Here is an 18,254-nt window from a genome sequence, read left to right as displayed (position 1 = left end):
TTGACTTAGCAATTTGCAACTTTGGTTTTAGAGGATTTATTCATGTCTTTACCTCATGACAGAAACATTTAATTGAACAGTTTCTCTTGTTATCTGAGTCCAACATATCTACAACCTTCCTATACTTTGCTGTGATGTTATAAACATCTTAGCATATACACATGTTGTTTCCTTCTGGTTGAAGACGATAATTGGATAGAAGAGTCATGGATTTTACATATGTGATGTAAATACCCGCTGCAATGCAAAACTTCAAACTGAAAGGACACAATCGATAAACCGAAAATTGAAATTAGAAACGTGGGTATTATTATATACCAATCACGAAAGTCTTCAAACCTTGTACAAATAATAAGTTGATGCCAAAGCAAAATATCAGAGAAAAAAAAAATTAAACAAATCAGGATAAATTGCAGCAAAAATTATAAAAAAAGCATAGAACGATTTTAACCAAAATCCCAAACAAAATACAAAAAATTAATTGTCAAAGAATCGTACCACAAAAATACATATGAAATACTTATGAAGGAAAAAATTGTCTCCTAGATATATGGATACATCTCACACTAAAAGTAGCTGACAAACACACTGTTAAGAAACAGCATACCACATGTCTCTTTGGCCTTTCGTTTTAAATCCTTGCATGCTTCATTTCGACTTTCTTCTAAAAATCTAGTGGAAACTTGAAGCTAATTGGAAAGCCTGGCTGGCCATGGACTATATTGGATGAGGTGTATTGAGAGTGACATTCATATCGAGATCTCTTTTGTACCTAAGCATAAAATATTACGCAGATACAAAATGCAAGATGCTCTGCCATTACCTACTTTTTCTTTTGACAGTCAAAATTAATTCCCTTTTTGTGTCTATGAGGGAAAAAAAGATACCAGAGGGACAGTCAAACTCATAGATAGAAAATAAACTTACAATGGTTAAAAAAAATAAAAAGACAAACAGACAAATAATAGTACACAAGACACAACATAGAAAACTAAAGACTAAGCAACACGAGCCCCACCAAAAACTGTGGGTGATCTCAGGTGTTCCAGAAGGGTGAGCTAATGTCTAATGTTGCCCTGTTTTTAAATTAAATTTCCATTTCAAGTTACAATTCATATCATCTTTATCATGTCATTGACATGGTTGAACATTTTGGTGCTGTATTAACAGTCAATCATATATAGCATTAAAATCAATGCTTAGATCGTTGTCATTTGTTTATGTTTGATGCTCCTTCAAGGCCCATGCCACTAAATATATAAACTTACATTAACAAATAAAACAAAAATACATTTAACAAATAAATATTTAATAATTCATACATATCAGGTACATAAACAAATGCATTTAATATTACTTATCACAGGTATAAAATCAATCACTGTCACATTATGTATATATTTCTGTGTAAAAATCTTATATAAATTCTTTGATCCCTATTCCTAAGTATTTTTTTCATTGGGAAAACAAATTTTTAGTGTTATGTGTAGAAATCAGATCTTTAATCCTATGATTTAATAAATTTTCATTGGTTTTGATAATTTATGCAACCACAAACAAATTCAAAAAAAAAATAACCCAAAATTTTTAAGAGAATTTAACAGTATTGTCCCACATATTATATTCTGAACTATTGAATTTCTTTTATTTTTGTACTGGAATGTAAAAACATAATCAAATAAAGTTTACAAATATCTTAACAGAATAATTATATTGTTTACAATGGCAATGATGCAGAGGCCTGGAAATTAAATCCTCCTCCTGAAAAACTAGGTCCTTCCATTCTGGAGGGGTTAAGCATTGACTGACCAACTTGGGCTAATACCTGTTCTCTTTCCCTGTAATATAAATAAAAGTTTTTTAGGATAATTATTCATACAAAATTTAATTAAAATCTCTAAATTTGATTTTTACCAAATAAATACGTCATAAGACTTTTGGATCAGTAGAAATAATTAAACATCATAAGACTTTTGGATCAATAGAAATGTTTAACACATTTAACACAAAAACATAAGAATGGTAATTTGCGTCTAAAACCTACAATTTTTGTTATGTTAAAATTGAAAATATGAAACTATTTACAAAAAATACTTTGAGAGGGAAATGCTAGTAACAGTAAGAAGAAAAAAACTCACTTGAGTTTTAAATTTCTAATCTTAATTTTTTTAATTTTGTTAAATTGATTCCTATCAAAATATGTTTGTGAGTAGTAATTTCAAATCAGTGATCTGTTAAATTTCAATAAAGTCAATTTATAACAAAACATGTGTATAACGTGGATTCATATCATACAAGTGAATAAAGTGGTTATCAAGACAAAAAATAACAACTATGGTATGAGATATGGATATATCCCCAACTTGAATGGAAGTAACATCAAAATATTATCTTAAACACTATGAAGACTTATCATACAAAGTCACAGTTGTCTTTCTATGTAAGTGATAACCCCTTGTATATATTCTAAATCTAAATGTATGTTTAACTTTTGAACCTCATTGATGTCATCCAAGATCCTCTAACCTTTAATTATAAAAAATGGATTTGAAAGTAGGAAAATATTTCACTCAGTTATTTTGATAACATTACAGGAAATATTGTCTCCATATCTGGGTCCAGTAATCATACTGATTGCTTGAAAGAATTCTTTTTAATGAAAATGGCAGATTTTCCAATTTTGATGATCATGACAATAATCCAAGTGAATGATGACACATTATGTTACAATTAGTTTAATCATAAATTACTGTGATTTTTTTATCCATATTTCCTCTAAAATATATATTTCAGAAGTCAATCATGGATGTCTTACAGCTACTTAAACTGCTCTCAAATGCTTGTTAATTACATGAATAGAAGAAGAAAGGGAAAATGCATAAATGGGTTGAATTTATAGTTAACTTTTTGACTCAGTGATAAGAAATAATTATCATCTTTTCATTTTATTCTGAAACAATTAAAAAAGTGAAATTGTGACAATAAGAAAAAGAAATATTACAATGTGAATTAATCATCATCATTAGGTTTAAAGAATGGTATGAAAGATATAGGATAAATACAAATGCTTTACAAGTGAGTTATTGTAGAGAACTATTTCTTTTATCAGTGTGAAGCTCTCTTTCGAAATGTCTGTGACAGAACAAAAACTACACAAAAAACAAACCTGTCTATGTGTACTAATGGTCTACATTCTTAAAATTAAATGCACCAATATTATTATTTTACATAAAGAGAATTTTGACAGCTAGTCCTTCCCATATAGAGCCTTCATTTATGTCCTAAAAGTATGGTTATCATAAATACTTTTAATTTAATGTGTAATTTTTTATTTGATCTTCAACATGTCTTTCTTTTTCATTTTTTTTTTTTTTTGCATTTTCTGTACATGTGTTTTTATGTTAAATTTTGTTTTATTCTAAGTCTTTTATCTTATTTCTGTTTGGATTTTGCATGATTTGAGTGTCACCTTTATCTAATCATTTTTTCTGATGAATAAGTATAATTTCTCAATGCTCTTCAACTTGAATAAACGAATGCATGGTTGGCATACAAAATTATAAGCCTGATATCTTTGATATTTTTTTTTAACTTTGAGACCTAACTGACATAATACAAACCAATATTTATGTAAAATAAACTGAATGTTAGGAAATATATTTCACTAAATTGTATATTCATAAAACTTCCAGGTTCATGTATTTGAATACTTACTGTGCTTTTTGCTCTTTCTTTTTCTGTAAAATGTACTTTTTCTTGACCTCTAACAATTCTTTGTCAATACGTTCAATCTCATACTTATACTCGCTGACTTGTGACTCATACATATACAGCTCCTGATTCATTGCCTTTACAAAACAGAAAATCGCTACATTAAACATTTTGTTTTTAACATAACTGATATAATATGCTGCCAAATATCTAGAGGCAGTAGAAGGGTACTTCCAAATACTCCTTAGTTAGGAGTCAATATAGTATTATTGCTTTCTTCATTTTCTCCATTTAAAATTTTCAAATAAGGATGAACTAGAAAATGTCATGCAAAAAGAAGTAAATTTACTATTGTTATACAAAATTAATGTCCTTTGACACAACTCCATATTTTCATCATCATTTATTATAAACATGTTTACCTTTATTTGTTTATTTTTCTCTTTGAGTGTTGAATTGTAAACTTGTAACTGTTCTGCCACTTCAGGACCAGGTTGTCGAGCTAACACATGATTTAATTCAATATAAAGTTTTTCTTTTTCCTGAACTAAAAGTTCTTTTTCTTCTACTTCCTCATTTTTGGTAATTAAACGTTTTTGCAATGCATGGATTTTCTGTATATGTTCATAAGTGCTTGGATCACTTCCCTGAAAAATAAAATGTTTTGTAATATAACAGTTGAAAATACAAATAAATGTTTATATATGAGGAGAATTACAAACAATAAAGAAAAGAAAAGAAGAACATGTCTGAAGACACTAATGCCCCTGTTCAAGATTGCTTTTCAAACAAAAATAGGACAGACAAAAGGATGGTTGGAGACAGAAGGACAGTTTGAAAGATGGCCAAGGGCAACACATAATTCCTCCTTCACCTGGAAGACCGGGCATAGAAGAGGAGGCATAAAAACACTACTTAAAAAATCACCACGTTAACAAGATTAAAAATATCGCTATTATATAATTTTTTTTATATTACCATCTTACATGTACTTTCCCCTTCATAATGTTAAGTTGAAAGTATTGTAAACTGCAAATATAAAAAAAATCTCAGTGAGCTGCTATACATCATTTTCTAAGGATCTTTCTTTTGTATTATGTGCTTTTAATGCTCTTTTGTCTAATATTTGAACATAAACCTGAAAATTTCTAGTAAAAATCTTCATTGTGAATGAATATTGAAACCATACCTCTAATTTTCTCCATCTATGAATATTCATAGGATTAAGAAGCTCCTCCTCCAAGGCAGTACATCTTGTTCGTTCCCTCAGTAGTTCTCTCTGGATGTTGTAGGTTTCCATTCTAAAAAATGTAGAGAAATTTTGCTCAATCATTTTTTTTTAAATATTCATATTCTAAAATTGAAAAAAAATATTAGGATTTAATTTTGAAGGAATGAGCAAAAATAAAAACTTTTAATATCTTTTGTTGAAAAGTCTATTTCCTGTAAATTTTTTATTAATATGAGGTCAGAGAGTCAAAAATTTTATTTGGTAGACAAAAATTAGAATGTTTGATCATATTGATTGTATTTGTATAAGATATAAAGTTAAATTTTATTCACCGTATTAAGAATTTACACCATGAACAAATGTATACATAGTAAATCAAATTTGTTTATCATGAAATGCTTTTGTATCCAAGAACTGTCTTCCTTATGAAACTTGGGTTATAAATCTTTGTTGGAACAAGTAAATTTTCCAACAGAACAATTGTTATATATTAAAAATCTAAATCAAATTGATGTTTTTGGACTTAATATATATCATAGTTTCTCCACTAGGAAAGATATTGCAATCGGGTATTTCATAAAAAAGATTTTTTGTTAAATGGTTTTTGCTTTTTTGCTAGGATGTAATTTTTTACATATTGTTATGATATGCTATTCCAAATAATTCCTATAATATAAAAGTATCTGTTGTGGATTCTATTTTAATTTTTTGGTGTTAAAATATATAAAAAAATGTTATAACAAATGAACATGTAGTGATTAACTTGCATCAGTATTAATTTGTGTCTGTGTCTCACAAATTACTGTGCAAAGAAGACCCTTCCTGACATGTCAGATTTCTAGTTCTTCAAAAAATTTACTGTATGGTTATTATGTTTTAAAGTATACAGAATCCTAAAAAATATTTGATTAAAATCTTAATTTTTTTTTCCTACCTCAATTCATCAGTATCAGCCACTTTCTTTTGCAGCACAGTTTTTTGTCCACGTAATTTCCTGATTTCAGATTTCAGTAAGGCTGTATCTCCAAGTCTCTGGTTATACTGCGTCTCTCCTTTGTTCAACATAGATCTTTGGATTTTAATCTTCTCATAAAGTTGTCTAAGTTCATCTTTACTACGAACAAATTGTGTTCCAATGATATCTCTCTCACTGATTACCTGTAATAAGATAGTGTTGCTTTTTTTATTATTTATTCATACAGAAGGGGTATTTGGTAAAGTTTGAGAAATTTGAAACAAAATAATTAACTGTTGTTTGTAAAAATTTTGAACTGAATAAGTAGTTGACAATTAAAAAAATATTTTAAAATGAAAGGAGTAGGTCCAGTAAGACCCCTTTTTGGCCCCAAAATATGGTAGTTTAACAAAATTGTTCAAATGTAAACTTTTAGTTATTTATTGGATAGTAGAATGGTTCTGCTACATAAATATGGACTGTTTTTGACAATACAATGAACATATATCCGGTACTAGCACCATTAAGTCATGCTAAATTACAGAAATCTTAACAATTCAAGCATTTTACTTAAATTTTAGACGGTTTCCGTGTTAAACGAAAGTGGCCACATTCGTGTTCATCCAAAATATTCAAATGGAAGTTGTATCTGATAATAATACATAACATATATAAAGATTGAGGATGAACACGGATGCGGCCACTTTCGTTTTTGACAAAAACCATCTGAAAAGTGAAATTTTTCCGCATAATAGGTAGATTTTTCATATTTGAGCCTGAAAAGGATCGTTTTAATGACGAAATAAGTTAAAATCTTTCACATACATTAATTGAATCATGTGAAATAGACACTTAAGTGTTTAAAAAGTGGTCAAAATCTTTCGTCAGATGAAACTGAAATTTGAGGCCAAAATCGGTCCTTACCGGACCTACTCCTTTGAAAAATGCAGTTTAAAAGTTATCTCCCCTGAAAATGTACAAGGTTACATAAATTTTATGATTGGTAGGATACTAGAAAAACCTATCCCTGTCAATATGGCTAATTTGTAACATATAAGTGATTTGCTCTTAATATATTTATAGGCCCTCCAAATTTGATATGCAAAATCAAATCAAATACTACAATGAGTAAGTATTCTATTGTTTTAGCCTGCCTGGCATACAAACCTACCAACCTTGCAATTGGGCAAGTTAACAAAAATTGTTATATTTTTTAAATGATTGACAATATCATGTGTTCAGAAATTCTGTTTTATCTTAAAAAATACATTGTTTCTAATGCACACTAACTTTAAATCGGATCGTTTTAATGACGAAATAAGTTAAAATCTTTCACATACATTAATTGAATCATGTGAAATAGACACTTAAGTGTTTAAAAAGTGGTCAAAATATTTCGTCAGATGAAACTGAAATTTGAGGCCAAAATCGGTCCTTACCGGACCTACTCCTTTGAAAAATGCAGTTTAAAAGTTATCTCCCCTGAAAATGTACAAGGTGATTTACAGGTTACATAAATTTTATGATTGGTAGGATACTAGAAAAACCTATCGCTGTCAATATGGCTAATTTGTAACATATAAGTGATTTGCTCTTAATATATTTATAGGCCCTTCAAAATTTGATATGCAAAATCAAATCAAATACTACAATGAGTAAGTATTCTATTGTTTTAGCCTGCCTGGCATACAAACCTACCAACCTTGCAATTGGGCAAGTTAACAAAAATTGTTATATTTTTTAAATGATTGACAATATCATGTGTTCAGAAATTCTGTTTTATCTTAAAAAATACATTGTTTCTAATGCACACTAACTTGATCGAGTTCCTTCTTTTGCCTAATCCTTTCAGCATCAGCTTCTGCAATGATTTTGAGAAGTTTTCTTTCTTCTGATTCCTGTGCACCAATAAATGCTTTACATTCCCTGGACTGTTCTTTACTTTTCTTTAAGCTGTTTCTTAACACTTCTTTATCCTTTTCTACTTTCTTATTGTCAAAGTATGATTTAATCAATGCATTCTCTTTAGATTGAATGTCTTCCTTTAGTTGGCTTATCAGATGGTACATGTTCTTAAGTTTCTTTGCCATTTCTTGAATCTCTGCCTATATTTAAAACAAAGATACACCCCAAATGAAATCTCTGCAATAAACCAATTACTATTTTCAAGAATTTAAAGGGTCATTAATTTTTCATTCCTTTGTTATGTGTGAAGTATGATACCACACACTTAATTAAGTTTCGAAAAGTAAATTGTATTTGTATTGGTTAATGCTTCTTATTTTTTCGAGAGAAATTGAACAATTTCCAAAACTTTATTGATTGATTGATTGTTGGTTGCTTTACGCTGCATTAGCACAAAAAGGCTATATTGCGGCAATCAAAACTTTATTAAATATATGCCACTAGATTAAACAGTTATCCAATAGCCAAAAAGAAGTAGTTGACTGCTTTTAAACTTCAAAATCAGAGTCAATAAGATACTTTAATTGCACAGTGCTATTAAATACTGTGTTGACTCCCAATAGTGTTATGTACTGTTTTAAAAAGCTACAAGCCATGAAAATTGGAATTCACAAATAAAAGTACTGTGACAGTCAACACATTAAATGTTCAAAACAAGGCTGACAAGTTTCATAATTTATCTATTATTACAAACCTGTGACTCGATTAGATTTTTACTGTAAACATTCCTATCACTTCGTACAGCTTCATATAAATTTTGTTGTTGTTTTAGTTTTGTTTCTGCTTCAGCTATCTTTTTCTTCAATTCAAATATCTTCATTTCTTTCTTCTTTACTTCTTCCATATCATTCAGTACCTTTAAATTAGTTAATGATAAATTAAATTTAATAAATATACTATTTTATTTAGATTAGAAAGTTGGTTTTTCAATTTTAATGTTTTTACACTAGTATTTTTAAGGGGGCCCTTTATAGCTTGCTGTTCGGTGTGAGACAAGACTCTGTGTTGAATAATGTACTTTGACCTATAATGGTTTACTTTTACAAACTATGCCTTGGATAAAGAGTTGTCTCATTGGCACTTATACCACATCTTCTTATACCTAAAACTATTATTTTTTTAGTTATCTTAAAAATATGTTTGCATTTTGTAACAACCTAAATTGTTTTAAATGTATAAAATTTAACTTATAAAATATATACAAATCTTTGAATATCATACCTGATGAGTAAAATCACTAGCTTTCTGAATATATTGGTCTCTTTCTTTCTCTAGTTGGTAGATTATTTTTCTTTGCTTCTTTGCCTCTTCTCTGAAATTTTCAATCTCTTGCTGAAGATGTTTCTTGGAATTTTCATGAAACTTCACTAATTCTTCTTGTTTTCTTGTAGCAGTTTCTGCTTTCATGGCATTCTAGAATGATACAAGTTATTTCGTTATTTCTATAATCATGTTAGATATGTAACTTTTTATTATAAACTCCCATGTATTTAACAATAAAATACATTTCAATTGATCAATATTATGTCGTTGCAGGAAAAATATATCCAAATAAAAACTATGTGTTTGGCATAAATGAGGCTAATTTATATAAATCTTAATATAATGAAAAATCTTTAGTAAATATTATAACATATACGGATCAAATATGATAGTAATAAATAATACCTTTTTAAATATGTCTCTGTTTCTTGTCAGCTGTTCAATGTCTTTCTTGTCCTGTTCTGCTTTTTTATAAGCTTCATTTAAATCTATAAAAATTAATTTTCTATCTTTAAGCTGACAATAAATCACCTAAAAAAGCCTTATAACAGTCAAAACTCTAATTCAACAAAACTTTTAAACAGTTCATTTAATAATGAAGATGTGTACTAAGTTTCAAGGTGATGTGATCATAAACTACTTGATATAAAAAATTTAACCAACCTTTAATAACTCAAATATTTAACCTGATATGGGACAGACAAGCAGAACGGAATGCATAATAGCCACCTATCAAGTTTAAAAGTTTGGCAATAAACAGAATCAAGAATCTAACCTATACCAACAAGACCATAGACTGATGTGATCTGTACTGTAGACAAGATCAAAGGTTCATAACTCCACCAAAATTTATGCATACAACATTCACCCTTACAAAATAGAAATACTTACGACTCTGAAGCTGATTATTTTCGTCCTTCAGTTTATCTCTTTCTCCCTCTATTTCTGCCTTTTTACTTTCAATCTCTCGGATCTTCTTCTGTATACCTTCTCTCACTTTGTTAACATGTTGTGTCTCTTTCTTTAAATGGTCAACTTCATTTTCCTTTTGCTAATAAAAAATACAAATAAGTACATTCATTTATGTTTTTAAAAAGCGTTAACGGCTGCAAATTTCAGTTTTAAGACTTCTGCAGATTTGTTTTCCTTAAATGTTAGAACCTACGAATTATAGAAGTTTGAAGACATGAAGAACAAAATATTTTTGATCAATAGTTCAAAAATCATTATTCACATTAAATGTAAAACTCCTTTGAATTCTCTAACAAAATCCTAAGACATGAATCAGGGTATGGGTGATCTTCAGTATTGGCTATGTTGTATAAACAACACATGGAAACAAACTATAGAACATAACATTGAGATTGAAAATTTATCAAAATATCTTGCCTTTAGTTCATTTACTCTAGATGTGTTTTCAGCAGCAAGCTGTTCAGTTACAAATGAGAGTTGTTCAAATTCGTGTTGGAGTTTGTGTGATCTGCTTGTCAAAACTTCATAGTCCTTCTTAGAGCGTTCGTTAAGAACCTGAAAAAAATTATATGTTACATGTAAATGTGAAGAAGATTTAAATAAAATCATCCATTTAAAATATTTTTCAAATCTTAAATCAAGTCAACTTTTTCAGGTGTAAGAGATATACTTTCGGTGTTCAGACATATATCTATAGATTTTTGTGCTTGTTTTTTGTTAAATTAAAGAAAGTTCATAATATAACATCAACATTGGTTTGTATGAATTTCTACTGCAATGATTGTCTTACTATTTTATCAGGACTCATGCTTGAAACTATTGAAAAAATGTTAGTCAATACCCTAAGGAGTCTAATAAATTAATGAATACCCTCAGATCCTTAAGCTTCTGTTCTAGTTTAGTAATGTCTTCTTTGTAAGCTGCTATCATGTCCTCAATAGTTTTACATGCATTTGTCCGTGTTTCTAGATTCAGTTTGGCCTCCCTTAATGTTCTGTCAACCTTATCTTTCTTCTTCCTTTCTTCATCTGCATCCTTATTCTTTTCTGTAATATCTTTTTTAAGCTATAAAAAATACAAACGAGTGGCATGTATTACAATTGTATTTTAATTAATTATGATTTTTATTTTCTTTGAAAACAAGCTTAAGAAAATCTTTCAAGAATAATAAGTAATAATCAGAAATCTATATAGTATATTTGAAAAAAAATATGGTGTTGGTTTTTTTTCAGTTTGCCTCAAACATAATCCTAATTATGAGAAGAGTGGGAGGCTGAAAAATTTGCTAACAAAGCAGATGATTCCCTTTAAAGCAGCCCATCAGAACTGGTAAAATATGCAAGATATACTCAATTGTAAACAAGAAACCAGTTTTTTTTTTGACTATTAGATGTCATCTTTCTATCTCTATTATAATTTTCTCTATTTTTTTGTTTGCTTAAAATATATATATCAGGGTTTCCCCTGGGTCAATTATTTTTTTCGCCACCTCTTTCGCCAAAACAATATATTTTTCGCCACTTTATTATTTTTTTCGCCAAGTAACATAACTATATTTTTCGTTTAAAATTTTCTTTTTTTTTCTACCTCCCACCCCCACCTTTTATTTCTACACCCACCCCCCTTTTCCCTTAAATAAGGTGATTTTGCACCATTGTGTCTATCTGAAAAGCCAGTCAAGGTCGTTAAACACTTCCATATATTGTGTCTATGATTATTCTCTAAAACTTATTTCAGAGTCTACATCTATTGAATAAAAACTAAACATTAAATAAAAGGGAAAAATATTCATTGTATTTTAAACAGTTTTTCTAAATGAGGGGGCCACTATACTTTTAATAATAAAGAAGATATAAGTCCTGGAATATATAAAAATTAATGGCCATGTTTTGATTATATAATACCAGTATAGTTCGTAGGAAAAGTTTCTCTAAAAGAAAAATACTGGTGTGCCCTTATGTACTAAAGAAGTGGTTTTTACAACAAAAGAAAGCTTTGATCACTCATTTCATTTGTAGTCATAACATTGAAGGGCTACTCTCATTTGAGAGGTTGTTCCCAACCTTTTGGATAGATTTCTTTATAACGACAGTTTTCTTTTCTTGACCATCGTAAATGAAAAAGTTGAGACGTAAAATTACGCTTGAAACACGCGTGTCATTCAAACGACTTTAAAGAAGTCTCTCTGATCAATTACCTATATTAAAGTCAAAGGATAATTAAAGTTTTAAATCAAAGATTTTTCTTGCTTTTGAACATTTTTCGTCACAACAACAGCTTTCTTTTCTAAACTATGTTTACAAGGAGAGGAGACGTCAAAAGAGTTCTTCAAACACGTGCGTCGCAAAGTGGTATTTTTATGTGACATTTAGCGGAAGCCATTTAGCCATATCATTTTGTCAAACAACTAAATCAACACCTTTATTAATTAGTCCTTTGTTGTCGATAGCTGTAAAATGCAATCAGCTGATAATTGATTTTCTGTCCAAATTTTAATGAGGTCAAGGTGAATTCTGAGTATTGTCTAATCGGGTAAAGTCCGAGAAACTCGAAAAAAGTAAATAAACAAGATGAAGGAAAATAAATCTTTCTATATATTTCTTTCGCTATATTCTTTCGCAAATGACGAATTTTTATCGCCACAATTATTATTTTTTCGCAAATTGCGAAAATGGCGACCGCCAGCGGAAACCCTGATATATATATATGCCATTATACCTCTGCTATTTTTTCATCTGTTTTTGCTCTTTCCTGATCTAATTTTTGTTGTTCAGCATAAGTTTGGGCTAGCTGTTCTCTTAATTTAACAATCTCCTGAAGTTGTACATCTCTTTCTTTTGTTAATTCTTCTTTTGTCTTTAGCAGTTCATTAACACTGAAATAAAAATATAAATCTTAAAGGATCTTGACATAAAAGTTTTAGGCATAAATTTTGTACAATAATGTTGAAGAAATTTATGTTGAAGATGATGATGTTACCAAGAGACAATCAAGGATTTTTTACTCATGTCGATGCCATGCATACTTTAATAATGTGTTTTTAATGCATGTTTTTGCAACATTTTTATAAATTCATATACCAATACATGTCTCTCATATCAATTGCCACTGTTTTCAGAAAAAAGGAGGTAAATATCATCTGAAGATAGGTTAATTTAAAAAAGATGATGTGGTATGATTGATAATGAGACAACTCTCAACATGACATTAAATGACACAGAAATTAAAAACTATGATTACAGTATGGCCTTCAACAATGAGCAAACCTCATACTGCTAAGTCAGCTATGAAGACCTCAAAATGAGCATAAGAATTGCAACTACAATATTTTACCATTTTAATAAGAAAACAACAGCTTGTTTTTTTCAGAAACTAAATACTTCCAGACTTTATATCTTTTTTTTTAGTTATACAAACCATGACAACTAAAATAGTCTTTAAAAGTATAATTTCACTTGTGTAAAAGTTTCATTTGATTTCAGGGGATCATAGTTTTAATACCTATTCTCCTGTCCTATAAACAGATCAGACATATGTTCAATTACTGTTGTCTGATTATAATGTCACAATTCACTTTTATAGTACCTTTTCTCTTGTCCAATAGACAAACCAGACCCATGCTCAATTTTCTTTGTCAAATCATTAATGCCACGTTTCAGTGCTGTAATCTTTTCTCTTGTTTGATGCTCTTTTTCACGAGCCATCACTTCATTTTCAGTTGCTTGGGCTTTTTCCTAGAAAAATAAAATCATTTTTGTAATGATAAAATCTTAAATTAAATGATTAACAAAGGCAAAAGACTCCCAATAATTGCACATAAAATGTTTTACCAAAAAAATAATTGTTGTATGTCAAAAACTGTAAACATAAGGATATCATTATAACTTTAATACATTAAAATGTACAATCTGTTTGAGTTGTAAAACTTTTGGGGAAAAGAGCCCCTAAACTTTGACTTCAAATATCTATCTGAAAAATGTTTAAAATTCGAAAATCTGACTTATGATAAATTGTTACATTTACGAAGTAATTGCAGTACATTGTGTAATACAAGAGAGTGTTCATAAACCATTTGACAAAATTTGCTATCTATTATCTTATTCGAATTTGCAATTGTGTAAAAAGTGCTATATACAACTTATTTATCAAATATAAAGTAATATTTTAATTTTGCACCTCTTTTAGTTCTGCTATGGTTTGTGTATCATCATTTGATAATTTCTGTGATGTTGTAACTTTAGCTCTATTTGCAACAGTTTCAGCATTCAGTTCACGACACTTTCCCATAAGCCTTTTTTCACCTTCATGAGACTTCTTCAAGGCTTTGTATAGCTTCTCATATTCTGTTCGGAACTTTTCAAGACTTCTATCTCCAGCGAGCTGTGCTAGTACCTATTACAACATAAATAAATTAAAGTAAGTACAATAAATGTATTTGTACATGTATGAGTTACTACTGTTAAACTACATTTTGTAATAATATTCCAGTTTTCATTTTACAGAAGGTGGTTTTTCTTCCTTTGAGAATATCAATTTGTTAGGGTTAAAATGAAAATTTACTGCTATTGTTGAACTGAAAATGAAAATGCAAACTTAATATTATCATTCTTTATGGTTTAAGTAACTTTCGGAACATTCTTATCACAAATAGATTGTCTCATTTACTTCATTCATTATATATACTGTTAAAATATAGACATTATTATTTTTTTTTTTTTATGTAAGTTAACTTCAAACATACATGTATTCCGGGCTGTCTGTCAAGTTCAAATGATATTTCAACTCTGCATCGATTACTCAAAGGCATATTAATGCATAATTGTAATTCAGTGGTTGTTGTTTGTTTTACGTGTTACATGATTGTTTTTCATTTATATTTGGTACATAAATAAGGCCGTTAGTTTTCTTGTTTGAATTGTTTTACATTATCATTTCTGGGCCTTTTATAGCTGACTATGCAGTATGGGTTTTGCTCATTGTTGAAGGCCTAACGGCGGTGACCTACAGTTGTTAATTACTGTGTCATTTTGGTCTCTTGTGGAGAGTTGTCTAATTGGCAATCATACCACATCTTCTTTTATATATTAAGAAAATAAATTGTCAGTGAGTAAGAAAGTAAGTGAGTAAGTATAATTTGCTGTATGTAAAATTTGTGTTTTATCTAGAACTTACTAAGGGCATGGTAATTGTTTTACCAAAAGGGCACTTTGACCGTCATCTATATCAAATTTACATTATAGTACCTCTAAAAAATCCTCTTCCATGTCTTCAAAAGCTGCATCATCAATGGCTGATTTGTCAACAACCTGAATTTCTTTGGAATCCTAAAACAGATCCAAATAAATAGTATAGTACTCAATTACATCAACAGTCAATTGCATCTAAATGGATGGTTTCAAAAATTCACAAAAAAAAAAATGCTTTAATATGGAAAAATCTGTAATATCAAAAGTATACAAGTTTGATATTTATTTTATTTTAATGGAAAAGTGATTATTGTATGACATCTAAAATTCAAGCAGAGCATATTCTCAGGTAATCGGCACAGATTTCCAAATAGCTACATGTATGAGGTGTATAGTCTGTAATTGGTTAACTTATGACATTTAGTATAGAGTAGCAAGAGCAATAGGAGAACCTCTACTTTAGGGGACCCCATAAAAAGTACGGGAAACTATAGTCAAATAAAAAAAGTTAAAAACGAAAAGTAGGCCAAAAATCAAAAAAGGAAGGTAAAAATCTAACTCCCAAGCAACACACCTTATCGCTATTCCCTGCTGACCCGAGAACTGTCCCGCTTGAACTATTATCATTAAACAACAATCACTTTTCCATTGAGACGTTAGATGTTTTGATTTATGACGTCAAAATTTTACAATAACATGTTCATAACATGTTGGTGAAGGTCATCTGACTACAACAAAGATGCCTAAAACTCTGCCCAGAAATGTTATTATTACTTGAAATTTTAAAGATAATGCAATTTCCGCCATTTTATTTAGGTCAAAAACATTCTACCCTTCCCTGAATGATTATAAGTCCTACATCCACTTTGGCCAATAAAAATATGTAACCACATGCTTCACCATTTTGTGTTTTTGAAATCATGTGACTGTCATATGACATGGTTTTACATTTAAGCTGGAGTCACAGTGGAACAAATGGTTGTCGCTGAATATAATTTGCTATGGTTTATTAATTTTTTTTCATTTAATGTATGAGGTAAACATTGATAAATGCATTATTGTCATTGTTGTTTTATGAATGCAATTACTTTTTATTTTCAAATACATGGAATATATATACATTATATATCAGTTTCATAAATTTTGAACAATTTTATAATAAAATTGAAAGAAAAGAAAAAATAATTAAAAATTTTGTTCTAATTTCCCCATGATCAATGAAGTGTATAAAATTTTAAAAGTTGTAATTATAATAGAATTTGTTGAACAGCATGAACAGTGTTAACTTTAAAGAATCCAGATTGAAGCAATTTTTCGATTATCAGCTACGAGCAAGTGGTTTTTACTGGTTTGTTGTCTAATTGTAGATTATTTGATATGTGCCGGTTTGTTTACAGTGCGTCATTACTGGTACCCATAATTTTTTGACAGTCCGTTTGTAATGTTAGCAAACATGATTTTTATTGCTTTTAATGTTTCAAATCTCTACTGTTTAATGATTGAAATATATTACTGTAACAAATAATCAATCTTTTATTCCATTCCATTTTTCTACTTCTTTTAAATGGTTGATTAAATGCAGAGACAAACACGGTATCAGGAACGTTCGCCCTAATAACATGTTGGACCTGGGTACGTTCGCCCTGAGTTCGTTCGCCCAGAGAGTCCGTTCGCCCTACTAAAAAATATTTATTTTCAGGGCATTGAACTTGAATAAACTTATTCAGATATTTCTATAGTATATATTCTTGAAATTTATGGAAACAGGGAAATATTTAAAAGTTTATGGCTTGTTTAGGATCGTTAATTGTTCAATGACAAAATAATTCAGATCACTAATTATTGTGATACTTGTCTTTTGATGGATTATTAATAAAAATTAAATGTTTTGTTTTCATAAGATATTCAGCTTAAAACACAATGATGTACGAACTGTAAATCATAAGTATTTTACTGAAATACGTTGATTTACAAGTTCATTTATTATTATACTCGGAGACTAGTCTCATACTGCATACATGTACATTCATGATTGACTGAAATTACAATTATTTTGTTATATTATTAGTATTCTACTCTGTAAATCAAAGGGAAAATGAAAAAATGATTATGGTAATGTAAATATTCTGTCATTTTTTTTACAAACTTCAACATATTTTGTTCAAATACTTAAAATTGTGCGACTAGACAACAAATAGAAAAAAATAAAAATCTGGGCGAATGGACCCTGGGCGAACAGGTATCAGGGCGAACAGGTAGTATGACGAACGCGAATCAGGGCGAATGGACCCGGATTCGACAAACACAACGCTAGGTGCGTCATAACGATACTGGTTCCTCTGGGATATGATGTCCCGTAATGGCGAACAAATAACAATAAGGTGTATAAACTGTTTTTGTGTAACATTGTATGCATGAGAGCATGCACATATCAAATAATCTATTAATAATTATGAAAATTAAATAATTTTAAGAGCTTAAAAAAAAAACAATAAAAAGGGATGTAAAGCGCCTGTCACTGTGTGTGGATAAATCAATTTGATAGTCGTCTGGGTTAACTGTGGTTTTAAATATATTTTTGATGTATATACCTCTATCATAACCATTTTGGTGTCAATATATTCTTTTAAATCTCGATAGACAAATTATCTTCACATCCAGAATGTTGTCAATAACAACAATGGACATAGATGTATACAAAATAGGTATACCTTTTTCCGGATCATCTGACTTTACGAATGAAGATTATAGCATCGCCTTAAAACAATTCTTACTTTTAAAATATCTCATGTATTTATTAAAGTTTAATTTCTGTATAATGTGGGTAAAGATTCAACAAAATCAGGCAAAGAAAAAATTAATGTCTGCGGGATCGTTTTACGTAATTTATCTATTTTATTGTTTCGCATATTTTTATGTAAAATTAATTATTCTTTTAGTTAATTACTTTTTTAAAGTGATCTTTAATTTT

The 18,254-nt window shown here is 29.3% G+C and overlaps 1 protein-coding gene across 2 annotated transcripts; it reads right to left on the bottom strand.

Annotated features, from left to right (window-relative positions):
* Positions 1–1,292: 1,292 nt before the first annotated feature.
* LOC134715906 (cilia- and flagella-associated protein 58-like) lies at positions 1,293–17,988 on the bottom strand. Of its 2 annotated transcripts, none has more exons than XM_063578463.1 (17): positions 17,875–17,988; positions 15,341–15,421; positions 14,274–14,489; positions 13,683–13,831; positions 12,816–12,972; positions 10,968–11,162; positions 10,515–10,652; positions 10,017–10,176; positions 9,531–9,613; positions 9,084–9,275; positions 8,557–8,718; positions 7,715–8,002; positions 5,877–6,100; positions 4,901–5,012; positions 4,134–4,358; positions 3,715–3,848; positions 1,293–1,838 (listed from the first exon to the last, which is right to left on the bottom strand). In XM_063578463.1, exons 1-17 carry the CDS (start codon positions 17,887–17,889, stop codon positions 1,718–1,720), a joined length of 2,652 nt encoding a protein of 883 aa, XP_063434533.1. In that variant the 5' UTR covers positions 17,890–17,988; the 3' UTR covers positions 1,293–1,717. The 2 variants fall into 2 exon arrangements, with proteins under 2 accessions (XP_063434533.1, XP_063434534.1); XM_063578464.1 differs by lacking the exon at positions 1,293–1,838 and adding an exon at positions 3,166–3,194.
* Positions 17,989–18,254: the final 266 nt, after the last annotated feature.

Source organism: Mytilus trossulus, chromosome 4 (assembly GCF_036588685.1).
Source record: "Mytilus trossulus isolate FHL-02 chromosome 4, PNRI_Mtr1.1.1.hap1, whole genome shotgun sequence".
Lineage (NCBI taxonomy): Eukaryota > Metazoa > Mollusca > Bivalvia > Mytilida > Mytilidae > Mytilus > Mytilus trossulus.
The sequence above is the reverse complement of the archived record's forward strand: the minus strand, read 5'-3'. Positions and strand labels throughout refer to the sequence as shown.

What these genes read in the sequence shown, in the direction of transcription:
- LOC134715906 (XM_063578463.1), bottom strand. An exon ending in TCTATTGGACAAGAGAAAAG is followed by an intron (nt 12,973 to 13,682) that starts GTACTATAAAAG and finishes TTTTTATTTCAG; the next exon opens with TGTTAATGAACTGCTAAAGA. An exon ending in CAGATGAAAAAATAGCAGAG is followed by an intron (nt 11,163 to 12,815) that starts GTATAATGGCAT and finishes TATTTTTTATAG; the next exon opens with CTTAAAAAAGATATTACAGA.